Source organism: Cheilinus undulatus, linkage group 8 (assembly GCF_018320785.1).
Source record: "Cheilinus undulatus linkage group 8, ASM1832078v1, whole genome shotgun sequence".
NCBI classification, from domain to species: Eukaryota; Metazoa; Chordata; class Actinopteri; order Labriformes; family Labridae; genus Cheilinus; species Cheilinus undulatus.
The window spans coordinates 36,625,313-36,645,302 of record NC_054872.1 but is presented as its reverse complement, the minus strand read 5'-3'; the positions used below and the strand labels follow the sequence as shown (position 1 = coordinate 36,645,302).

The window sequence follows — 19,990 nt, the reverse complement described above, 5'->3', positions numbered from 1 at the left end:
GTATTTAAATCACCGTACATGGACTGGAAACATAGGTGGAGCAGGCTGAATGAGACCCAAATGGTTTCCTACCAGCAGCTTATAAGATGGCCTGATTGGGCTTGCAAATTGAAATGTAAGTCTTGTAATACAGTGCACAGAGGAGACAGAAGGGGTACAGGTCAAGAAAGGTGCCAGAAAGGAGCTCTCATTTTAGCCTTTCAGGGGATTAACACAATGAGCATTTGTAAGTAGGGTCTCATCTTCTGTCTGGTGAAAAAAAAGAGGGCGAGCAGGAGACTGAAACCCAAACAAAAGCTTATCTTTTAGTCTCTTAAAAGAACATGACTTCACATGAATGGCTATTCCTTGTTTAAAGGATGGGACGATGGGTAAAAGGAGGAGACAAGACACAGTGTGAGGGGAGCTCTTTTCTTACTGTGGTAATAAGTACAATTGAAACAAAAATAAATTAACAAATGGGCAAAAACTCAGACAGCCCATCATCTCTAAAGCCCTCAGATCTGAGTGCTTGAATAATACCTCCTCCTGTCCTTTCTTTTAAGCTGGACTGTGGCTGAAAAGGCTTTGTATACCAAAAAGCTCCCACTCAGAAAAGCACACATCCACACCAGGATCATCCTGTCATCTTGTGCTGCCCTCCCATTCTTGGACTGAATATTGACAAAGAAGGTAAAGTCTCTGATCTGTCCAGGCTGGTGATTCAGACATCATTACAGACCCAGGATCCAGCTTACAAACACTGCTGATCTTTCTTTGGTCTCCTAAAGGCCAGAACAGAAGGGGAAGAGATAATATCCCCCTTTTTTAAAGTCATCCCTCCTACTTGTGTGGTTAAACCTCTGAATTTTGCACCATGCTGGGTACAAGGGATGTATGCACATCTAACAAAGGGAAGCCAAGAATTCTTTTAATGCAATACTCTGTAAGGACATGTACGAAGCGTTGGGCTTGATTCTGTTTCAAAGTGACTGCCTAAGCTGAAGTCAGGGCTGCAAATAAACACTAAGCTTTTCACTGCAACTGTCTATTATATTCACACTTTATTTTGTCAATTAAAGGAAAAGGCGTTTGACTATTCCTGAGGGCAAGTTATTATCATCAAGTTAATTGTTTCCTCTTCCCTCAGGTTGTAACAATGTTTGATACTTTTTGATATCATGTTTTAGGAAAATATGATCACTGTTACTTCACTGACAACCAGGCTTTTCGTCAGCCAGACAAAAACTTGGCGGCCTAAAATAAACTCATACACAGACTAATCAAATAGTTGTTGAGTGATAAAACAAACCTGCACCTTTATCAACGTAATCCATGACAGCATCCTCTCAAGATTTTGAAGCACAACAATCTTTTAAACCTCATTAAGAATACTGAAATAATGTTTCACTTAAGCTGATCCATGTTTACCTGCCTGAAATCATACAATTTCTGTCATTAAAGCACAGTGAGTATTTATGGTGATAAAGTAAATGTAATGTATATTTACATTTTTTGTTATATTTTAGATCCCACATGGTGTAATTTCCAAACATAAATTCTGTCCAGACAGCATGCAATGTGTATTTACTGAGGTGAACACAAAGTAAGCCTGCAGCTCAGGGTGTAAAGTAAATCTCTCAGGGACCAATAGACATTGCTGTCTTTCTCCTCTTCTCTCTATCTCTGTAACACATACTAATGATAACGTGTATTTTAATGAGATGTTAAAGTGACTTAATACAATGTATTAGCTGACCATTTGATCAAAGAGGTTGCAGGGGTAGGAGGCTGTGACACAGGGAGAAGCAGGGCCCATATCAGTAGAGAAAGTCCAGCATTTTTGTGTTGAGGTGTGGATGTGTTGTTTTGTGGGGCAATTGTGGTTGAGTATGGTCGGTCATTTTCCAACTGGAAGGTCGGAGGCTGACCCGCAGCTCTAATAGTCATGTGTTGATATATTCTTGTGCAAGACTGTTAACCCTTCAATTTCTAATCTATTTTTCTCACCATTTTGTCTCGCCTGGACTTATTGTCTTATAAAGCTTGTAAAACATCAACTCTGCGGTCATAAATGTGCAGAATGACAAAATATGACAAAATGAAGGAACAGCCTGCCACTTGCCACTCGTGGCAGAAATGGTTATTTAACTTTTTAGAACCTGTGTCACTTCTTGCTGTATATGACAGCACTGGTCTCAGAGGGTTAACCCCAAATTGCTTCCACTGCTCTGTCCGAGGTGTGTGAATGTGTATGAATATGTATGTATGGGGTTATCTAATATTGATGGCCACTCTACATAGTGGCTTTTGCTATTAGTGTGTAAATGTGAAGAGAATGGTTGAATTGGTAATTGTGACCTGCAGTGTTAAAATGTGGCTTTGAGTGGTGGGTGACTAGAAAAGTGCTTAACAAACCTACATCTATTTGTTCCTAAATTCTTTAAAGTATGACCATTGTGGAACAATCAGAAATAAAAGCATGTGCAGCTACAATAAGTAATGTGGACTTGGCTGGAAGGGGCTGTCATAGCTTGTGAATAGTGGAGCTATTTGGTCGATCAAACTCATGTCAAGGCTGGTCGGGAGTAGAGCAAAAACCTCTTTTCTATCAAGAAAAGCTCTAAGTGTGGTTATTTAATTATTTTAACCAATATGATATCGACTGGGATAAAGCTCATCAACCAACTAACTGACAAACTGACAGCTTGGTGTCAGCCCGATAGACTTAGCACCAAAGAGTAAGCGATGATATCAATACCGATTATCAGCAATTAACTGATAACTGATATTTGGAATTGATTTGCATTTGTCGTGACAAACAAAATGCATTTAATGTGGCTAGAGTAGAACTTCACATTTAAAATGAACAGTTTGGCACCTAGCTTTGTCAACATGAGAAACAGCACAGAGCACAACTGTAGCGGCAGGAAACAGGAAGTGATGCCATACACTCCCCTGTGTCAGTGCCACCCAGGCCTTAGTGTTGATTGGCTGGTAGTTGTGCAAGATCAAGCCAGTCAGATAGTGCTATGGGCGGGACATTAGGTTAGACTGTAGAGAGTAAAAATAGAACCAGAAGTAAAGACACACCTTGATTTTGGCCGGTTATTGTTAAATAAAATACTGATACAGATAATCGGCTAAATGCCAAACATTGGCATCAATAATCGCCCAGGCTGATAATCGGTCTACCCCTACCAAAGAGTACCAAAGCTTTCAAAAACTTAATCTGTTATATAAGGCATGGATGCATTAGCTATGTCTAAAACTCTTGCACTTAAAAAAATAAACAAATAAAAATTAACTGACAAAAAATGTTGCTGCAGTGTTGAGAAGGATATCGATGCTGTTGTTTTTTTTTTTTTCCATGCTCCTGTTAAGTGTTTTTATTCTGTTGTTGTTGCTCATGTAAATCATTTTCTTTGTATTACAGTGCTGTAAGCCTGTACAGTACTGTGTTCAACCGAGGTTGTTTCAAATGTGCTATATAAATAAATATGACTTGACTTGATTTTTCATCAGCATTAAAAAATGGTAACTCATGTTATGACAACCTCCAGCTCTGATTAGGCAATCACATAAGACAAAGAACGTCAGAAAATATACGTAATTCGGGATTTGAAATGAGGGCCTACTGGTATTTTTGCTTATAAATAATCAAAACATTAATTGTTGGCTGTCAAAAGGCTAATAACAGAGTTTAGAAAAAAGAGTTTGAAGGTAAGCTGCTGGGCTAAATCCCTCCAGCCCTTGTTGAAATAGTGCCTTTAAGACGGTGCTCCTTTACTTCCCTCTTTTTATAGCCTTGTTGGCTATTCTGTACAGTAGGAATGGCCCTAACCACATTGAGAGTAATTACCATGCTGGCAGACAGGCGATCCATATGTGAACAGTGCAGAGGGAGGCTGAGCAGGACATTAACTAAGCATTAATTCTGTGATGCCAGCATGACACCAATTATTTTAAATGTGGTCAATGTTCTGATGGTTATACATTTCTCCAAGTAGCAATCAGGCTAACAAAAGGACCTTAGTGTGCATGGGAAATAGGCATAAAAAGCCAAAGCAAGTCAAACTGTGAGCAACAATCAGGTAGTTAAAATGGCACAGGATGAGAAATAGAATAAGCAGAAATGTAAGTCCATGATATTTCTAGATGTCCTTATTTAGCACCACAGAGAACCTGGTTCCTCTCCCCAAGTAACAGTTTGTGACATTTCTAATTGACCTTTCAAGACATTTAGAATATTGACATTTCTAAACTGTGCTGTGCTCTAAATTTTCTTAATAGATTTTTAAGTCTAGACATGTAATTGCAGTGAAGAGCTCTGACTCCTTTAGTAGACTTCATTCATATCCTTATTTAACCTAAAAATGCCACATAAAAGCTCAGCATTTGCAAGCACTCGCACATGAAATTCCCATTACTGCAGCAGATGTTAAATATCCAAACATCTAAAATAATGTGGATGGATATTGAAAATGTGTTTTTAAAGACCCCGATGACATCTGATGTTAATGTTTCATGGTTTTTCTGTCTAAAATGGAATTCGAGAAGAACACACATTGTTTGCCTTTCCAATGAAAATAATCAGCCTAATACACTGCAGATGTCTCATTAAATTTGCATACGATTATTGCAGCGTTACTTCAGTTGATTCTTTTCATCAAACCAGATAATACTTGCTGATTGCAGATTATTTTGGTGCATGCAGTTGAAATTTCATGGTATAATTTTCACTCTTGGTAAAACGCAATTAAGAGCATGGCTCATAGGTTGCCTTGCTTTGTGCAGAAATTAGCCAGCTTTCATGGATTTAAGTCTTTTATTTCTCTGGGCGAGTAAAAACAGCTCGTGGGTTGAGGGGTTGAAAAGAGGCAGACTATATCAAGTTGCATTCTTTCTTTTTTTCTTCGATTGTGATGTCTCTGGGGATTGGCCTGGGAATTTTTGATCAAAAAGCACACTGGAGAGAAGGAGAAAGTCAGATATGATCTCCTAATATCATGGAGACCATTCCATATTAATATAAACTGAAAAATGTGTAGCCATAAAAGCATGGGCTGTCAGTCATATACACTAGGGCTGTCAGCATTAGTGTATTTATCATGATACGACCAAAGTACATGACTAGAACTTTATTTCTATTTAATCCCATGCTTTATTGTCTCTTTCAGCACATTTTGGTAAGGCCACTGTGATATCTCCCTGCAGCCACAGTGATGTAAAGTACATCATATAAAAAAAAAACAAAAACAAAAAAAAAAAAAAAAACTCAGTGACAAATTAGTGAACAATTCAAAGGTTTACTGCTCTCGGGACTAGCCAGCTAAACGGTTAAAGTCAGATCACTTGGTAGTAGGCTCCAGAATTACAAGTGGGTTAAACTAATTCCTAATATATTCACTCCTGGTCAAACCCTTTCTCTAAACCAGTGGTTCTAACTGGTCTACCTTGAATAAAGTCTAGGTGTGCTTGGGAATATGTAAAGATATATTTTTGAACCTAACACTGATTAAGATCACCATTACAATAATACTATTTTAAAACTCTTAATATCATAAAATATTTTTTTAAAATGGACAACCTCTTCAAAAGCTAACACTTTCTGTGGCATTTCTGGTATTTTCGAACCCTGCTTTTATTTCATATGTAAAGACTGCATTAATCTACAACTGTTGATAAGGCAGATATAGCTGAAAAGTTTGCAGCAAACAACTATATCCTACAATAACTACAACTATATATCAAAAAAAGATACATATCACAACATTTAAAAGAGTTTTGCATGGATATGGAGATGGTGTGCCTTAAGATTTTGGCTGGATCTAAGGCAACAAAAGCTTTGTCAATCACTGGTCTAAACTATAACATAGCCTCCCACCACTAGTAGCCACTGTAGTAGTTTAGCTGGCCCAGTGCACTTGAATCCTTGAAAACAACGGTGAACTGATAGCACCAATACCATGTATTATAGGAGCAGTGCTTTTTAGCACTATTTTGATTGAGAAAATGGGGATAAAGTTGTCCAGGGGCTGTGTCCCGTTATACGCATGTATAACTGACAGATTGAGTGATGGCATTCAGCACAGTAATGTGGACGTTGAAACTGCAAAGAGGATTGGAGGCTGGCAGTGCTATCTCTGCTATGGTGAGCCACATTCTGTAAAGCAACTTCACAACATAACAGTGCAAAGTTGGTTTACAGAATGTGTTTTCTTGATTTTAAACTAGACCAGTGGTTCTCAACCAGGGTCCGGGACCCTCCAGGGCAGTGGTTCCCAACCTTTTCCAACTCAGGGCCCACTTTTAAGTTTCAAAAATTTTCAAGGCCCCCCTCCAACCCCATATCCTGATACACAGTATATATCGCGATATTTTGAAATGGCCTCTCAGCAGCTGTATTAAATTCAGCCCCAAATGGCACTAGTTTGGTGATAAAAATAGACTGTTCTATTGGACTTTTAATAAAATTATATGCAGAAAGTAAAAATCAATGTAAAGTCATATTTAGCTGTTTATTTTTCACTAATAAACCAAAAATACACCAGTCATTAAATACTCCGTCTTTTACAGTGTATGGATAGTCCTGAAATGTTTTCTGTGTTATGTTTACTATTGATGATTATAAAATGATTTTCTTCATTAAGGGTGAAGCAAAACTCACCAATTATGCATGAAGACCAAAACCCTGCAGTCTAGTCCTCCATTCAGGCACAGCTGTGATTATATTAGTCCGCTATCTGTGCTGATGAACGCTGGAGCAGTTTCTGACAAGTTCATGAGATGAGAGCATCTTTAGACCTTATTCATGAAGCTCTCCTCTGTGATCATGGGGGGAAAGCTTGTCTGGAGGCAGGAGCATTTTAACTTCTCGTTGTCGGTGTTTTGAACTGTAAGGCTGAGATAGGTCTCCGTTGTTGTGGAAAAGTGGATCACATTTTTCCGCTGCTGGACGTCTTCTCTCTGACATGTACGTCTCTGGCAGGGAGTTTTCAGCAAAATGTTTGCACCCAGGCAAATCTCGTATTCTGGGTTAAGTGTCTTTATGAGATTTTTAAACTCCTGACTTTTCAACAACACTGGGCTCATGTCTTTAGTGGGGTGTTGTGTTACTCCCGCCGTTATCTCGGAGTCTGAATACCGCGTGAGTTCGACCTCTTCCTTTTCAAATTTGAATGGCTGCTCAACGCTGCAGACCCAGCGCTGTTTCTGTCTGTAAAGTCAGCTAGCTCCCCGCTAACTAGCCACGCGGCTGCTGTGTTGGCCTTCCTCTCCCTTGCTTCTCGTCGCTGATGCGCATGTGCAAAGGATTTTTCTGAACGGGCGCAGGCGCAGGAGAGAGAGTGAGCTCTCTGCTGTGAGAGATGCATTCAGGGACAATGGGAGAAGTGAAACTCCGGCGAGAAATGCACGCTGGCGGCTCAAAACTTCCACACAATTTATACTCGAAAATTTGCGATATAGTCATTTTAACGACACGCTACATTCACAGACCGAGGGTGAACAGGTAGCACCAGAATCTATTTGCGACGGGCCTGATTTATTTGTGGCGGTCCGCCACAAATAAATGAATGTATGGGAAACACTGCCATATAATGCGTTCTAAGAGCACTTTTTTAAATTGAAAATTGAACATAAAGGACTGAACTGAATACAGGAGAAACATGTTGGAAGCTCCACAGTTGCTAACACAGCATCTGTAACATGTTGCAACACCTTCAGTATTACAGTTTTCAAGAAGCTGTCAACACAATAACCTCTAGATAACAACAAAAGTTCCTGTCTCTCATTAGCTTGTCACATGTCTAATAGTTGAAGGAAAAACAAAATAAAATAATGAAAAGAATATTTGAACATTTCTAATATCCTTTTAAATGTAACTGAGTTTCAGCAATAAAACACTGTTCTGTATATTTTTATTTTTATATAATTACCCCCCCCCCCCCCCACATACACACACACACACACACACACACATCATACTATTTTGGAAATGATTTGGCGGCCCACTTGCAATACCTCCGCGGCCCACCAGGGGGCCGTGGCCCATAGGTTGGGAATCACTGGAGTAGACTAAGCCCTGGAGACCACCGGACTAGACGACTAATTATTAACTCCTATTAAATCGTATATGAGTGTATTTACCTATATCTATCACTAATTTTCACTTTGTCTTATAAAACATTCAGCTTTTTTACTGCTCCTTCATTTCCTTTTCTGTCCATGGCAAGTTCTTTTTTCTAAGTTCATGTAATAATCTTCAATCCACGCACTGTTCCTTATTTTCTTCAAAATAATGCAGGTTTGTATCCAAACAGGAAGTCAACTACCCTTAGCTTAAGACAGATCAAAATCCCCAAATGAAACAAATGCATCTTTAAATACAAAATATTGGAATTTAAAAATGCAACAGAAAGGAGATTTATCACAATTAACTAAAGAAATTCTGACATTATTTACAGTTTTATTGACTAATTGTTTAGGGGCACACAAGGCCTTTTAAGATTTTTTCTCTTGCACTTTCATTGCTGGTTTGAGGGACATTAAAAGCACTCCAGTTCCAACTCTTTGCATTAAAATCATATGTATAAGTGTATTTACATATCTAAATTTGGAAAAAAAATACTGAACTTGTGAAAAGGAAAGTAAAAAAATGTGAGGCTTGTGGCAAAGTAGCATGCATTTAGGAATCCCAAGCTTATTTTTATGATCAATCACTAATAATACAGTGCAGCTCACTAATATAGAATTTATGTGGCCCAAAAAACAACACATGGCTCCTTCAGAAAAAAAAAAACCCTAACCACACTGTATAATCTCCACCAATCACTTCACCAGCATCGTGAGCTGTTGTTACTATGACAGCCATCTCTCAACCTGCAGGCAAGCACCACCTTTTCTGGCTTTACATTAAAGCCCCCCTAATTCATACAAGCATCACTAATAGCTCGACTAAAATGTGCTGCCAGCCTCAATCCGCCCACAATCACCCCCTCTTTTTTCCCTCTCCTTCCCCTGTCAATGATAATCTCTGTCTTGTTCCGTATATCTGACGCCAGTCCCATGCAGACAAGCTGTCTTCAGATGAGTCACCGGGGAGCATTTTTGCGGTTAACCACACCGCTCTACGGGGGCGACCTGGACAGTAGATCGGCAGTCGGTAAAAACATTAGCTGAGACAGGACTGGACAGGAGAGACCATCCCAGATTGTCTCGCCCGCACACTGCGCGAGTGCTGACTGGAATCTTCTGGGTATTGGCTGTGTTAACTAAATTGACATTGGCTTTCAACCTCCTGGCTATCCATCAGTGGAGGGATGAGCACAGAGGTAACCCCAGAGTCGTACGCACATCCTGCAGTCGTGCTGGCATTTGTTACTACCAGGACGAGGTGGAAAAAGGAGGCATCTCTGTTTCCCCGCTGATATTTTTGGTGATAGCCATTCATTTGTAGCAGTTTTGGCCCTGCAGAGGTTTGTCTTATCTGTTCCTTCTCTTCCTCTCTTGGGGGAAAATAGAGGGTGAGTGTTCTCTAGCATACTCTCTCACAGTTGATTAGTAACTCCTGCTCTACCCCTACGCTCCAGGGATTCTACGCCAGCTCCCCTTATACATCCCCTTGTCATGCACACGCTCCCACTCCCTCTGTTTCTCTCCTTCACTCGCTTTTTCTCCCAAACACACTTTTCCCTACAGTCATGGAACGGCAATTTGAGGGAATCACACACCCAAGACCTGACATTTATAACAATGAGGCCTTGATTAAAAGGGCACAGTGAAACGGTGTCACCCCCCATTCATTGTCCTTAGCCGGAGTTAAATAGGATTTAAAACTGTGCAATGCGCCTGATACCTTTACTGTCAATTCCTGATTGCTTCAGAAGAAAAGGTCTTGTTATTGTAATGCGTGTGCGTAACGGTACGTAACAGAGGTGTCAGAGGTGACCGATTTTACACGCAGCGTCTGGGAGTAGATAAGGAAGGACGCTAACACGGGAAGGCTAATGCAGCTCTGGTGAATGCTGGTGTGTTTGAAAGGCACTGGAATAAAGCTTGGTTTTATCTGGCTCGGGGATACACACAAAAGGCGGCAGCGGTGCAATGTGGCGGGTTTTAAAATTGGGATCAAAAGGTTCAAGCTAATTAACAAGCTAAATAAGAGTCCCCTAGCTTCATCAATGTAACCACCCTCGCTCTTCCTCTCTCGCTCTGTCCTTTTTTTGTTGCTGTGGTACTTCGCCTGTGGTGCATGTGCGTGGCCAAGACATGCTGGAAAAAGTGAAGATAAATTACACCCCCATGCTGAAATGTAAAAAATAATCACCAAATTACCTCCAACAAGATCATTCTAATTAACTGAGTTATATTGCCTGCACGACCCTGAGAGCTAAACGCCGCGTGATCAAGCTTTTCTTCTCCGACTGTTTTTGATGTTATTTGACTTTTCCAGCAGAGCCCCGAGGAGGCCTGAGACGGGAGAGTCAAATGGAAAGGACAAGGGCACATAATAAAGACAAATGGCTAGAGCATGAAATTTGATTCATTGCCTTGCTAGAGAAACATTCGCAAGGAAATAGCCGGCATTGACATGCCATGAATTTCAAAACTCTGTCAAATCCAAAATGCATGCATCCCCCGCTGTAATGACATTGGGTCCCAGAGGGGCCTTCATGCAGATTGTGGACCAAATCAATCAGGAGCTTGTTTCTGATGGACGTTTCATAGCTGGGTTTAAAGGCAGCCCTTCTTCAACTGAGTATAAAAACTCATATTTTGTATCTTCCTCTAATGGTGAAATTAAAATATCCACTTTTTTTTTCCTCAAGGTTTGAAACATTAAGAGTAAAATGTATTTCAAGCTCCTTCTCTTAGTCTCTAAATATCTGAATGGCCTTTCCTCAGCCGCTGATTGGAACATTCCTACAAGCTCACCAAATAACAAGGCATTTTTGCTCAAGGCCTCTCAGAAACATGAAGCTCTTCTTGTTGCTGTTTACCTTTTGGCTGTCTTCTTTCTTTCATTTGCTATTTGAATATTCCTCTCTCTACACTTTTATATCAGCATTCTTTTGAGCAATGTGTGAACATTACCAAAAAAGTTGGTTTTAATTGAAGAACTGCAGAAAAACTCCTGGTCTAATTTTGATCAAACTTAGTGGAAGGATGTAAAATGAGCAAAGGAAGAATTCACTAAACTATGAAGTGGAGTTGTTAACATTTTGGAAAAAAATCACTAGTACAAACCAGGTGCATGACTTCATTTGTGTACTGTAAAAGACCAGACTGCTGGCGTTTGCTCTGTCAGTGCACGTCTAGTTTGGTCTCACTCTGATCTAATATTGTTATCCAGTGAAGCACTATGTTGCCCTTTTAGTGCTCTGTACACTAATGAATGGTTTTATTATCTGACTATATGATTTTTGGCCCCATGCCCCAAAAGAAGGAGGCAGGGGAAGTTTGTCCTTGATGCCTACAGGGATTAAACAGCATCATAAAGATCTGATAGTGTAGAATCGTACAAAAACACATTTTTATACATTTCCTCATTGATGCCATCAGTTTTGAGTGGAACTTCCTTTATTTATCTATCTACTAAAGAAAATCTCTTAAAGGCGTGGCATTGCCGTGTTAATTTCATCGATTATGATGAGACAAAATCATTAACCGATGGACTATTACGAACTAAAAATAAATATCTGATACGAAAACTGTGACAAAAAGTATGTTTTGTTTTTCAAAAGGAGACTAGACAGGTCTAAAATGTTTGTGCTGGACTCTAGAACATTCAAAATCCATGACATTTCTCCACTTCTCAAAATACAAGGAGACATGATGTGAGAAAGCAGGAGCATGTGTGTTTTTTTTGTCTGTGTGATGTTGTGGGACAGAGAGAGCATGAGCTGTTAGGCTGGTTGAATAAGTGCCACTTCAGGGTTATATTTGTATCAGCTCAACCAAAATACATTACTGTGTCCAAAAAAACTCAGCTCTTTGTGCTGCTTTTAGTAATTCGGACTCAATATATTGGCTTCAGCTGGAGGAAAGTCCAATTTATCATCTTTCTTCAAATCAGCCGTGGCAAACACCCCCGAACTTTATTTAAGACCTTCTAGTTTAAAATGTTGATACAATGTTGAAATCTGTCTTGAAACAAGCTGGCTAAAGCTTCATTAGCTAGCTAAGGCTACATACTCCACTGTTTTATGGACAACTTTAAGCCATAGCCTCCCTGACCTCGAAACATAAACATCAAGCATGCTTGATATTGTCAAATCACAAGACAGAAATAACATGAAACAAACAATAGGAAGAATGAAAACTATTACAACTCACTAAAACATGAACCCCCCCACCCAAAAAGTGACACAACACAATAAAAAGAATACAAAGATTAAAAGACAACAAATGAAAGTGCAAAGTATCACCCATGAAATCAATTAAAAAATAAAATAAATGAGCCTCAATTAAGCCAGGGTAAAAACAAGTTTAAGACTCAAATGTAGGACAAATGCATGAAAACAACAAAAAATTTAACAACTATGGAAAATATGGCTACGGCTTGTTCAGTTCAGCGATAGCAGCAGGAACAAAGCTGTTTTTATACCCCTTTGTCCAGCACCTTGGGACTAAAAACTCTCATCAAGGAGGGAGAAGCTGAAATTCACTGTCTAATATACTTGGATACTTGGTGGAGTTGTCTCATGTGTGTGCTCAGAGAGGACAAAAAATCATTTGAAACTGTCCGTGGTCTCCCATGTTTTTAAAATTGTGCCGTGTGGCCAGCCTCAAGGATGTGTTATATTATAATGTCTTCAAGGTCAGCTCAGAAAAATGACTATTAGGCAATGGTATATGAAAAGATCATCATAGTGTCTTCACATGTAACTTCAAGAAAGTAAAAATTAAAATCTGGGTGAGAAATTTAAATCAATTTATTTGTTTGGAGGAGAGATTTGCTTGCTTTCACAGGAACATGAAATGTGAAAATGGTATGAAAGTGTTGATATTATCAATGAAGACTTGGATTATTAAGGAGTGTCAATATCAATCAAACTTAATGAGGAGAGCAGAATTTCTATTGGTTTATCTTAAATTAACCCTTTATTGGGCAAGGAACCATATATGGTTATTTCAGTGACTTCCTTGGTGGCCTCCTATAACTTTCTGTGATGCAGTAGAACCAGAATGATTTTTCTCAGCCAATCAGTGAAGATCAGTCATAGTCACTGAAAGTGGCATGATACCATCTGACCAATCAGCAGTGGCCCAGACCATCTCAAACTTCCTGTTTCCTCCAGAACTTGAAAAATGCAGTTTAACTTCTCTTTTAGTCCCAACCAAATGACCCTAAAACCATAACTAACCATTTTAAGTTGGTGAAACTCATTATTAAGGCACAGTAGTGCTAAATGCCATGGTAGGTTTTGTTTGTATAGGATTTCTAGCAACTACTGAAATTTTAGCCTGAAAAAATCAAGGAACCGTATTAGGACATAGGTCTGGGGGTGTAAAATTAAAACATATTATAACATGTGTTAAAACATATGGCCAACTCATCTAGCAACCACACTAAGGCTATTTTTCTTAACAAATAACTCATTAGAAAGTATGATAACCGTACGATATAGTGTATTTAGATGTTGCCACAGATTTGTAAAAAAAAAGAAGAGTGAACCGGTGGTATGTTTATCTAATTAATATAAATTTTCAAGGTATTGATATAAAAAGCAGGTGTGATTTTAAGCCATTTTTACATAATTTAAACAGTTTAATTATACTTGTGTGGTTTTTATTTTCACTTTGAGCCTTTGTTCTGCAAAAAATCATTTTGACATTTAATATTTGTGATATTTTTAAAAATTTCTGGAGGAATTAATAAGAAAATAAGTCGTAGAAATAGTGAAATATGTGTGGTTTTAGTCAGTTGTGTAACAGTCACTGGTAAAATCCATTTATTTGTTCAATATTTGTATTTATCATAGGAGGCCTGTTGGAGTTATAAGATAAAACTGGTGGTATCTCCATCACGTATACAGTATCCTGAGGCTAGACATGTCTTGCCTCTAGAAGAGGTCAGAATCTAAAGACAACCTCAAGATGCCTTGTAAAATGAATATTTTCTACTTAAATAATTTTTTAATGTGTAGGTAAATACTCATTATACGCTCAATGTGTTTATTTTACATTATTGGCATCTTAAATGCAAACACTTCATGGATTTTCTCAAATCATAAATGGGTGAGCAACCATAAATGGTCACTTTGTTGACATTGATGTTTGCGATAATAATGAAAAAAAGTCACAAAAGTAAAATAAACAGTATGGGGATGTCCACCAATAATATTCTAGGGCTTAAATTTTAATTTTCCAAGCATTCCAATTTGTGTCCTATATGGGTTAATACAAATAGTGATAGTAATTTAATATTAGTGTTTTATATGTATTCATTTTACATTTCAGCGACTTAAATTAGTTTACAGAAAAATGTTTCGCCTAAAAGTAAAGACTTTAATGTCATCACTTTTTATTGACTTAAACAGGACTAAAATGCGTTTTTGTTGATTTAAACTTGACTAAAAGTATGAACATGAGGTCTACAGCTGAAGAACATTTTGATCCAAAGACTAGGACTAAGACTAAACTTAAAATAGCTGCCAAAATTAACACTGTGGTGTGCTGGGAAAATGAAGAATTTTCAACAGTTATCACAAACAATCCTTTTACTTATAAAAAGCCTATCTTTATGAAACATCTATCTGCAGAAATGTGAAGCTGTAGTTTCTTTTACAGTCTGACCTTTTAATGCCCTACCCCCTTAAAAAAGAAAAATGACAACATGAATTGCTGTCTGCAAACCTTTACCGTATCAGTCCAGCTTTGTCCTTTCAGAATAAAAAGGTATTTTGTATCCATGAGGAACCACACGCCTTATTTATTTCAATACGAATCTGAAGCATATGCTTGCAGCAGACCTTTCACTGCCGAGCACCCACTTTGTAGTAAGATATGAAAACACCATCTGGTGTGTTAGCAGCAGCTAGGCTAAGCTAGCTGGGGCTCGATGGGGGCCCTGCTGTGTCACAGGATTATCTTACTGGTTGGTAGATCCGTTCTATTAGCCCCTGGTGGCTTGGATTATTGGATGATCATTATTATGTGTGACTGAACAACCACCTAAGTACCTGAATTTTCTTGACACACTTGAGTCTTGTTAGTGATCAGGCACATTACGAGCACATTTATTACACCTTATCTGAGAGGTAAACATGCTGTTTAATTAATGCACTCTGACTCAGACAGTATGCTTGATACATTTTTACTGGATTTCCTGACTAAACCGAGAGAACAGGCACTGAGCTGGAGCACAAAAACAAACCATAGCAGGCATGGAGCTCGCATTTGTTTGTGGAAGTGGAATGTTTCTTTCTAATGCGTCTGCACAGGATCACAGGCGAGCTCAGACGACAGCACGTTCAGAGACGGAGGCTCTCCGCTCAACAAAACGAACATCTGCCGTTTCTCATCAGCGAGATTGAAGCTAATGACGAGCCGTGAGTGTGCTGACAGAGAGAATGGAATTGGATTGTGTACAAGAGGCCCAGTGAGACCAGACATATGTTTTAGAAAAATATTGTGGTTAAAGAATGGCTTTAAAATGTGCACGTCCACGTGTGTGTAGGAAATAGACCCTTGCTTTTTTCTTGTGGAGTTCATTTCTCGCTCCATGTTTGTACAAGTGGACAGAGGAGGAGCGCGTAAGTGTAGGTAGAACAACTGTTATATTCCTCCTTGCTTTTCAATCTCTGCGTTCACTAACAGATAATGGAATTACACATCAAAGAAGCATCCCCCTCTGTATCCAATTCTTCTGTGACCTCTACCAGCCTTTGTTCATATTCACCACGACAACTCCCCAACCCCGAGCCTCCACCAGCAGGCTTCTCCCTGCTTCCTCCCTCAGTCTGCAGGGAGATTAAATTTAGATGAAAATGAAATATTCATTTGCACTCAGCAACTGATGGCCATCTTAATTTGATACAACTTTTGATGCAACATCTCCTCATTGTACCTTTTCACCACCATAGTTTTTTTATTCTCTCCGTCCTCCTCTTCACTCCTCTTTTTCTATCCATACCGTCCCTCTTGTGGATAATTCTCAATACAAGCAGCCTTTTGGGTTTGAATTTGTTAAAAGTAGAGCTGCAAAGTACCATTACAGCTTTTTTTGCCACGGTCTCTTGAAATATGTCTGAGTCATTTCACATGAGACATTTGCAAAGAAAAAATAGTGAGGAGGATCTTGCAAGTGGAGGATGCACTCTCTCTATAGCTGGCTGGAAGAGTTAATCACACGAAAACTTCCTAGTGGCTCTCTCTGCTGCTGCTGCTGTTGCTGCTGCTGTGGTGTGGGGATAAAGACAAGCCTCTGAAGTGGCTCTGTGTTTGCAGACTTCAACCGAAAGTGGTGACCAACGAACCCGCTTTATCCCACTGGAAGCTTATGAGCGGTCACACTGCATGCAGCTTCAAGTGGTGCACATTTGTCAGCTTACATTTTGAATGTTCAGGGCTGTTTTACACAAAATTATGTATGGGGAAAATGCATGAGCTAGATGGAGAGCAAGAAGTAAGGAAATGAAATCAACAAGAAATCATGAGGGAGATTGATTAACTGGCACTGATTAAGTGCTTTAAGTATTAGGTAGATAAAGTAATTGATTATTCAATAAATCCCTGTCAGGCAGTGAATAACCTCAGTGAGAGGGAAAAGAGGCAACAAATGATGAATTAGTTTCATCAGTCTGCTCATGTAAGAGACAATATATGATAATCTGTCATTAATCCATGCTTTATCAACATGTAACATGCTATAAATACACATGATCAAATTATTGGACTATCTAATGGAGGAGAAAGCAATGCATACAGGGAATTTAATGAATACTCCTGCAGGAAAGAAAGCTTTTATTTTATGCATCTGCTTCAAAATGTGTCTTATTTCCACGTTGGCAAACATACAAACTGCCATCTTCTGAGAGAAAAATCCTATCCACATCCTCCAGCACTTTCCTCTTTATTATACCAACATTGCATTATCAGCCGAGATGCTTTCTAGATGAGATGAGAGGTTGCAAAAACATGTCAGGAAGAGCAGGGGAAGGAAGGAAAAAAAAAGACAAAATGCAGGCAGAGGGAGACTAAAGAGAAGCACAGTGTGTAAGAGGACAAATACAGGAGCTTTTTCTTCCCTCCAACAAATAAAAAAGCTGCAGAATGAGATGGAGCGACCATCTGGCCTCAACTTGGAGCAACGCACTGTAAAAGCACTAAAATCAATGGCAACAACTCTACCTTGGATGCCCACCATTACCCAGATGGTGTACTTGGAGGAAGAGCCGCGCAGGCCACCTAACCGAGAGCAAGACACAGCACAGGCAGGGAGCGAGCACCGCCGCCCACCTCACTGGGTTTGTTTGTGTTGGGAACCAGTGGACGTCGGCCACCGTGTGAGGACTGTAAGAGGGCCCTCTGTTGGTTTTAGAAAGGGGGGGTGACATGTGCGCTTGCACAGTAGATTACAAAAAAAATGGAGGCAGAAATAGGCGCTACACTCCCACTTAAAAGGCGCTTATTCCTAAATGCATCAACAGACTTGAAATATGAACTAACTCATGTCTGCAATAATAAAAACACACTTGTGTGCAAATCTTCAAGTCATTTGAACATATTTGAAATAAAATGAGTGGAATTTTTAGTGCAAATCTGTTGAATATTGTTTTGTAAGTTTTGTTTGCTTTCAAACAGGGCTTTTTATGCACATTCATGTTCAGATTTAAGAGAATATATAAAGATTTTCAGGGGGATTTGAAGGAAATTCAGCATCCATCTCCAGCATGTCCCTCATCTCCTCTTGTCAAAAAAATCCAACCTCAGAAAACAACACAAGGAAACCAAACCGCTCCCCACGCCGCACGCCGAGCCATGATAGATTCTAAAAAAAGCAATGGTGTGACTGTAGCACATTTCAAGGTAAATTTGTCTCAGCACTTTGACATTTTTAAAAACAAAGCCTGTCAGGTCTATTTCAAGTCTTCATCTGAGCTACCGCCACTGTAAAAAAAAAATGGAAAGAAAGACGGAAAAGAAAAGAAAGACGTCCTTTTGACCAAACGATTCCAGTTCAGATGGGTAGAAAGAGAGCTTTAAGGATTTATGCAGTTCCTTAAGACGTCACCAAAGTCCATACACAGCAATGTCAGAGGAGTCATGGCTCCTCAGAGAGCGGCTGTCAATCACAGGGACGTCCAGGGCCCTGCACATCTTCTGTCTTTGACTTATTCCGCCTCTTTCTCCTGATTCTCTCTTTTAAACATAAAGAAGCCATGACATGAACATTCAAGGTTACCCAGCTGAATAATTCCCCTTCATCCTGATCAAATGTAATGACTTTAATTTGAATTAATGTAGCTTTTCTACGACCACCCACTGAGCCTGACTGGAATTCTGAATTAGAAAATCAGAGCTGGTGATTTGCAGACACGTCAAACAGAGACAACTACTACAGAAAGGCCATTTACTTCTCCTTGAATATACAATCTGCAATTTTCCAACATCCATCCACTTTCACCTCCCATTATTTATACCTCCAAGACATAAATGCTCTCTTGCCATTAAGACGCTCTCCTCCTGCCTCTCCCTGCCTGGCTGTACTCCGGCTCTTGTAGTGGCTATGTTAATGTGGGCCAATGCCATTTTGAGTAATTGTCCTGCATGGCACTCCGCCAAAATGTCAAAAACGATTTGCCTCGTTACAAAAACCGTATTGATCTCCATTCTGTTCTTGTCTCTTGGCGGCGCAAAAATGTTTCATCACATCGCCAAGCCTCCAAATGACAATTCTCACATTGTTCCTGCAGTGAGTGATTGGAAAAGTGACAACGCTGCACAAACCCTGCTGCTGCTGCTGCTTCTTTTTTTGTCTCAAATGTGTGAAAGATCAGAAGGAAAAACAGATTGAGACTGTTTTTGTGCGTAAAAGGGAGAGAAAATACACTCGGAATTGATGAAACTTTTGGATTTGGTGCCTAAAAGTTTCTCTGATCGTATTTGATGATGATCTTAGTTGAATGTGCTGCGTTTATAAGGTAAAACTTCCTTCCAGAAGGAGGAGAGATTTTTGTCTGGCAACTCAACAAGCTGGCTGCAGAAAATGAAACGGACAAAGCAGGGTGCATAGAGGTCACACTAACCCACAATATTTCACTGAGTGGTCTCTGAGTGGAGAAGGCATCTTCAATTTTAAAGGCAATCGTTTTTAATAATGCACTGCTCCCTGGTTGCCCCTCGTTTAAGTAAAAATGAAAATCCACGCACGAGCCCACAGAGGCAAACGGTAAATGAAAGAGGACTGCTCATTTACGCTCCAAAACCGGATAAGGACCCGCGCTGAATAAGAAGCAACTTTCAAGGTTACAATACAAAGGTGCGTGCATGTTGGTGTGTGAATGTACATGTGGATAACTTACCTATTCGAATAACATGCGGCATCCCGTAAGAGTACTGAATCCAAAAGAGACATGCAATCAGCGAGGTCCAGTATTCCCAAATCGCGCTCCGGGGAGACAGCCAAGTGTTTCGCATGGTTGTAAAGTCTCGGGATCCACTTTTTAAAATTCCAAAGACGACTCAGAATTGCTCATCAAAACTGAATTCGACGGAGCATAAATGGATTTTGGTGTCTGCGACAAATGTGCGCTCATTGTACTTGATGCAACATTCTCTCTCTGTGGTGTGTTTTTTTTTTTCTTTTACTCACAAGTCCGAGAGCAGCTCGATCAGGATGAAGCCCCCTAGTCCTCTTACAGGCGGATCAGTGATACACCTGCGAACACGGGCTGCTACAATTAGCCTGCAGGAGTCTCTGTATCCCCTCCTTCCGCCGATGCTATCTGTCTACTGGCGAGCACCACGGCAACAGCCGAGCCCGACTCCCGCGCCGCTGCTG

At 39.7% G+C, this 19,990-nt stretch overlaps 1 protein-coding gene across 1 annotated transcript in view; it reads right to left on the bottom strand.

Moving 5' to 3' along the window:
* The window catches only part of LOC121513893 (glutamate receptor ionotropic, kainate 3), a 173,561-nt gene extending 153,781 nt beyond the window's left edge, over window positions 1-19,780 (bottom strand). The window contains exon 1 of the mRNA XM_041793912.1: window positions 19,512-19,780. Coding sequence (XP_041649846.1) covers window positions 19,512-19,626 — 115 coding nt within the window. The 5' untranslated portion in view covers window positions 19,627-19,780. The remainder of the gene's footprint in view (window positions 1-19,511) is intronic.
* Between the last annotated feature and the right edge of the window lie 210 nt (window positions 19,781-19,990).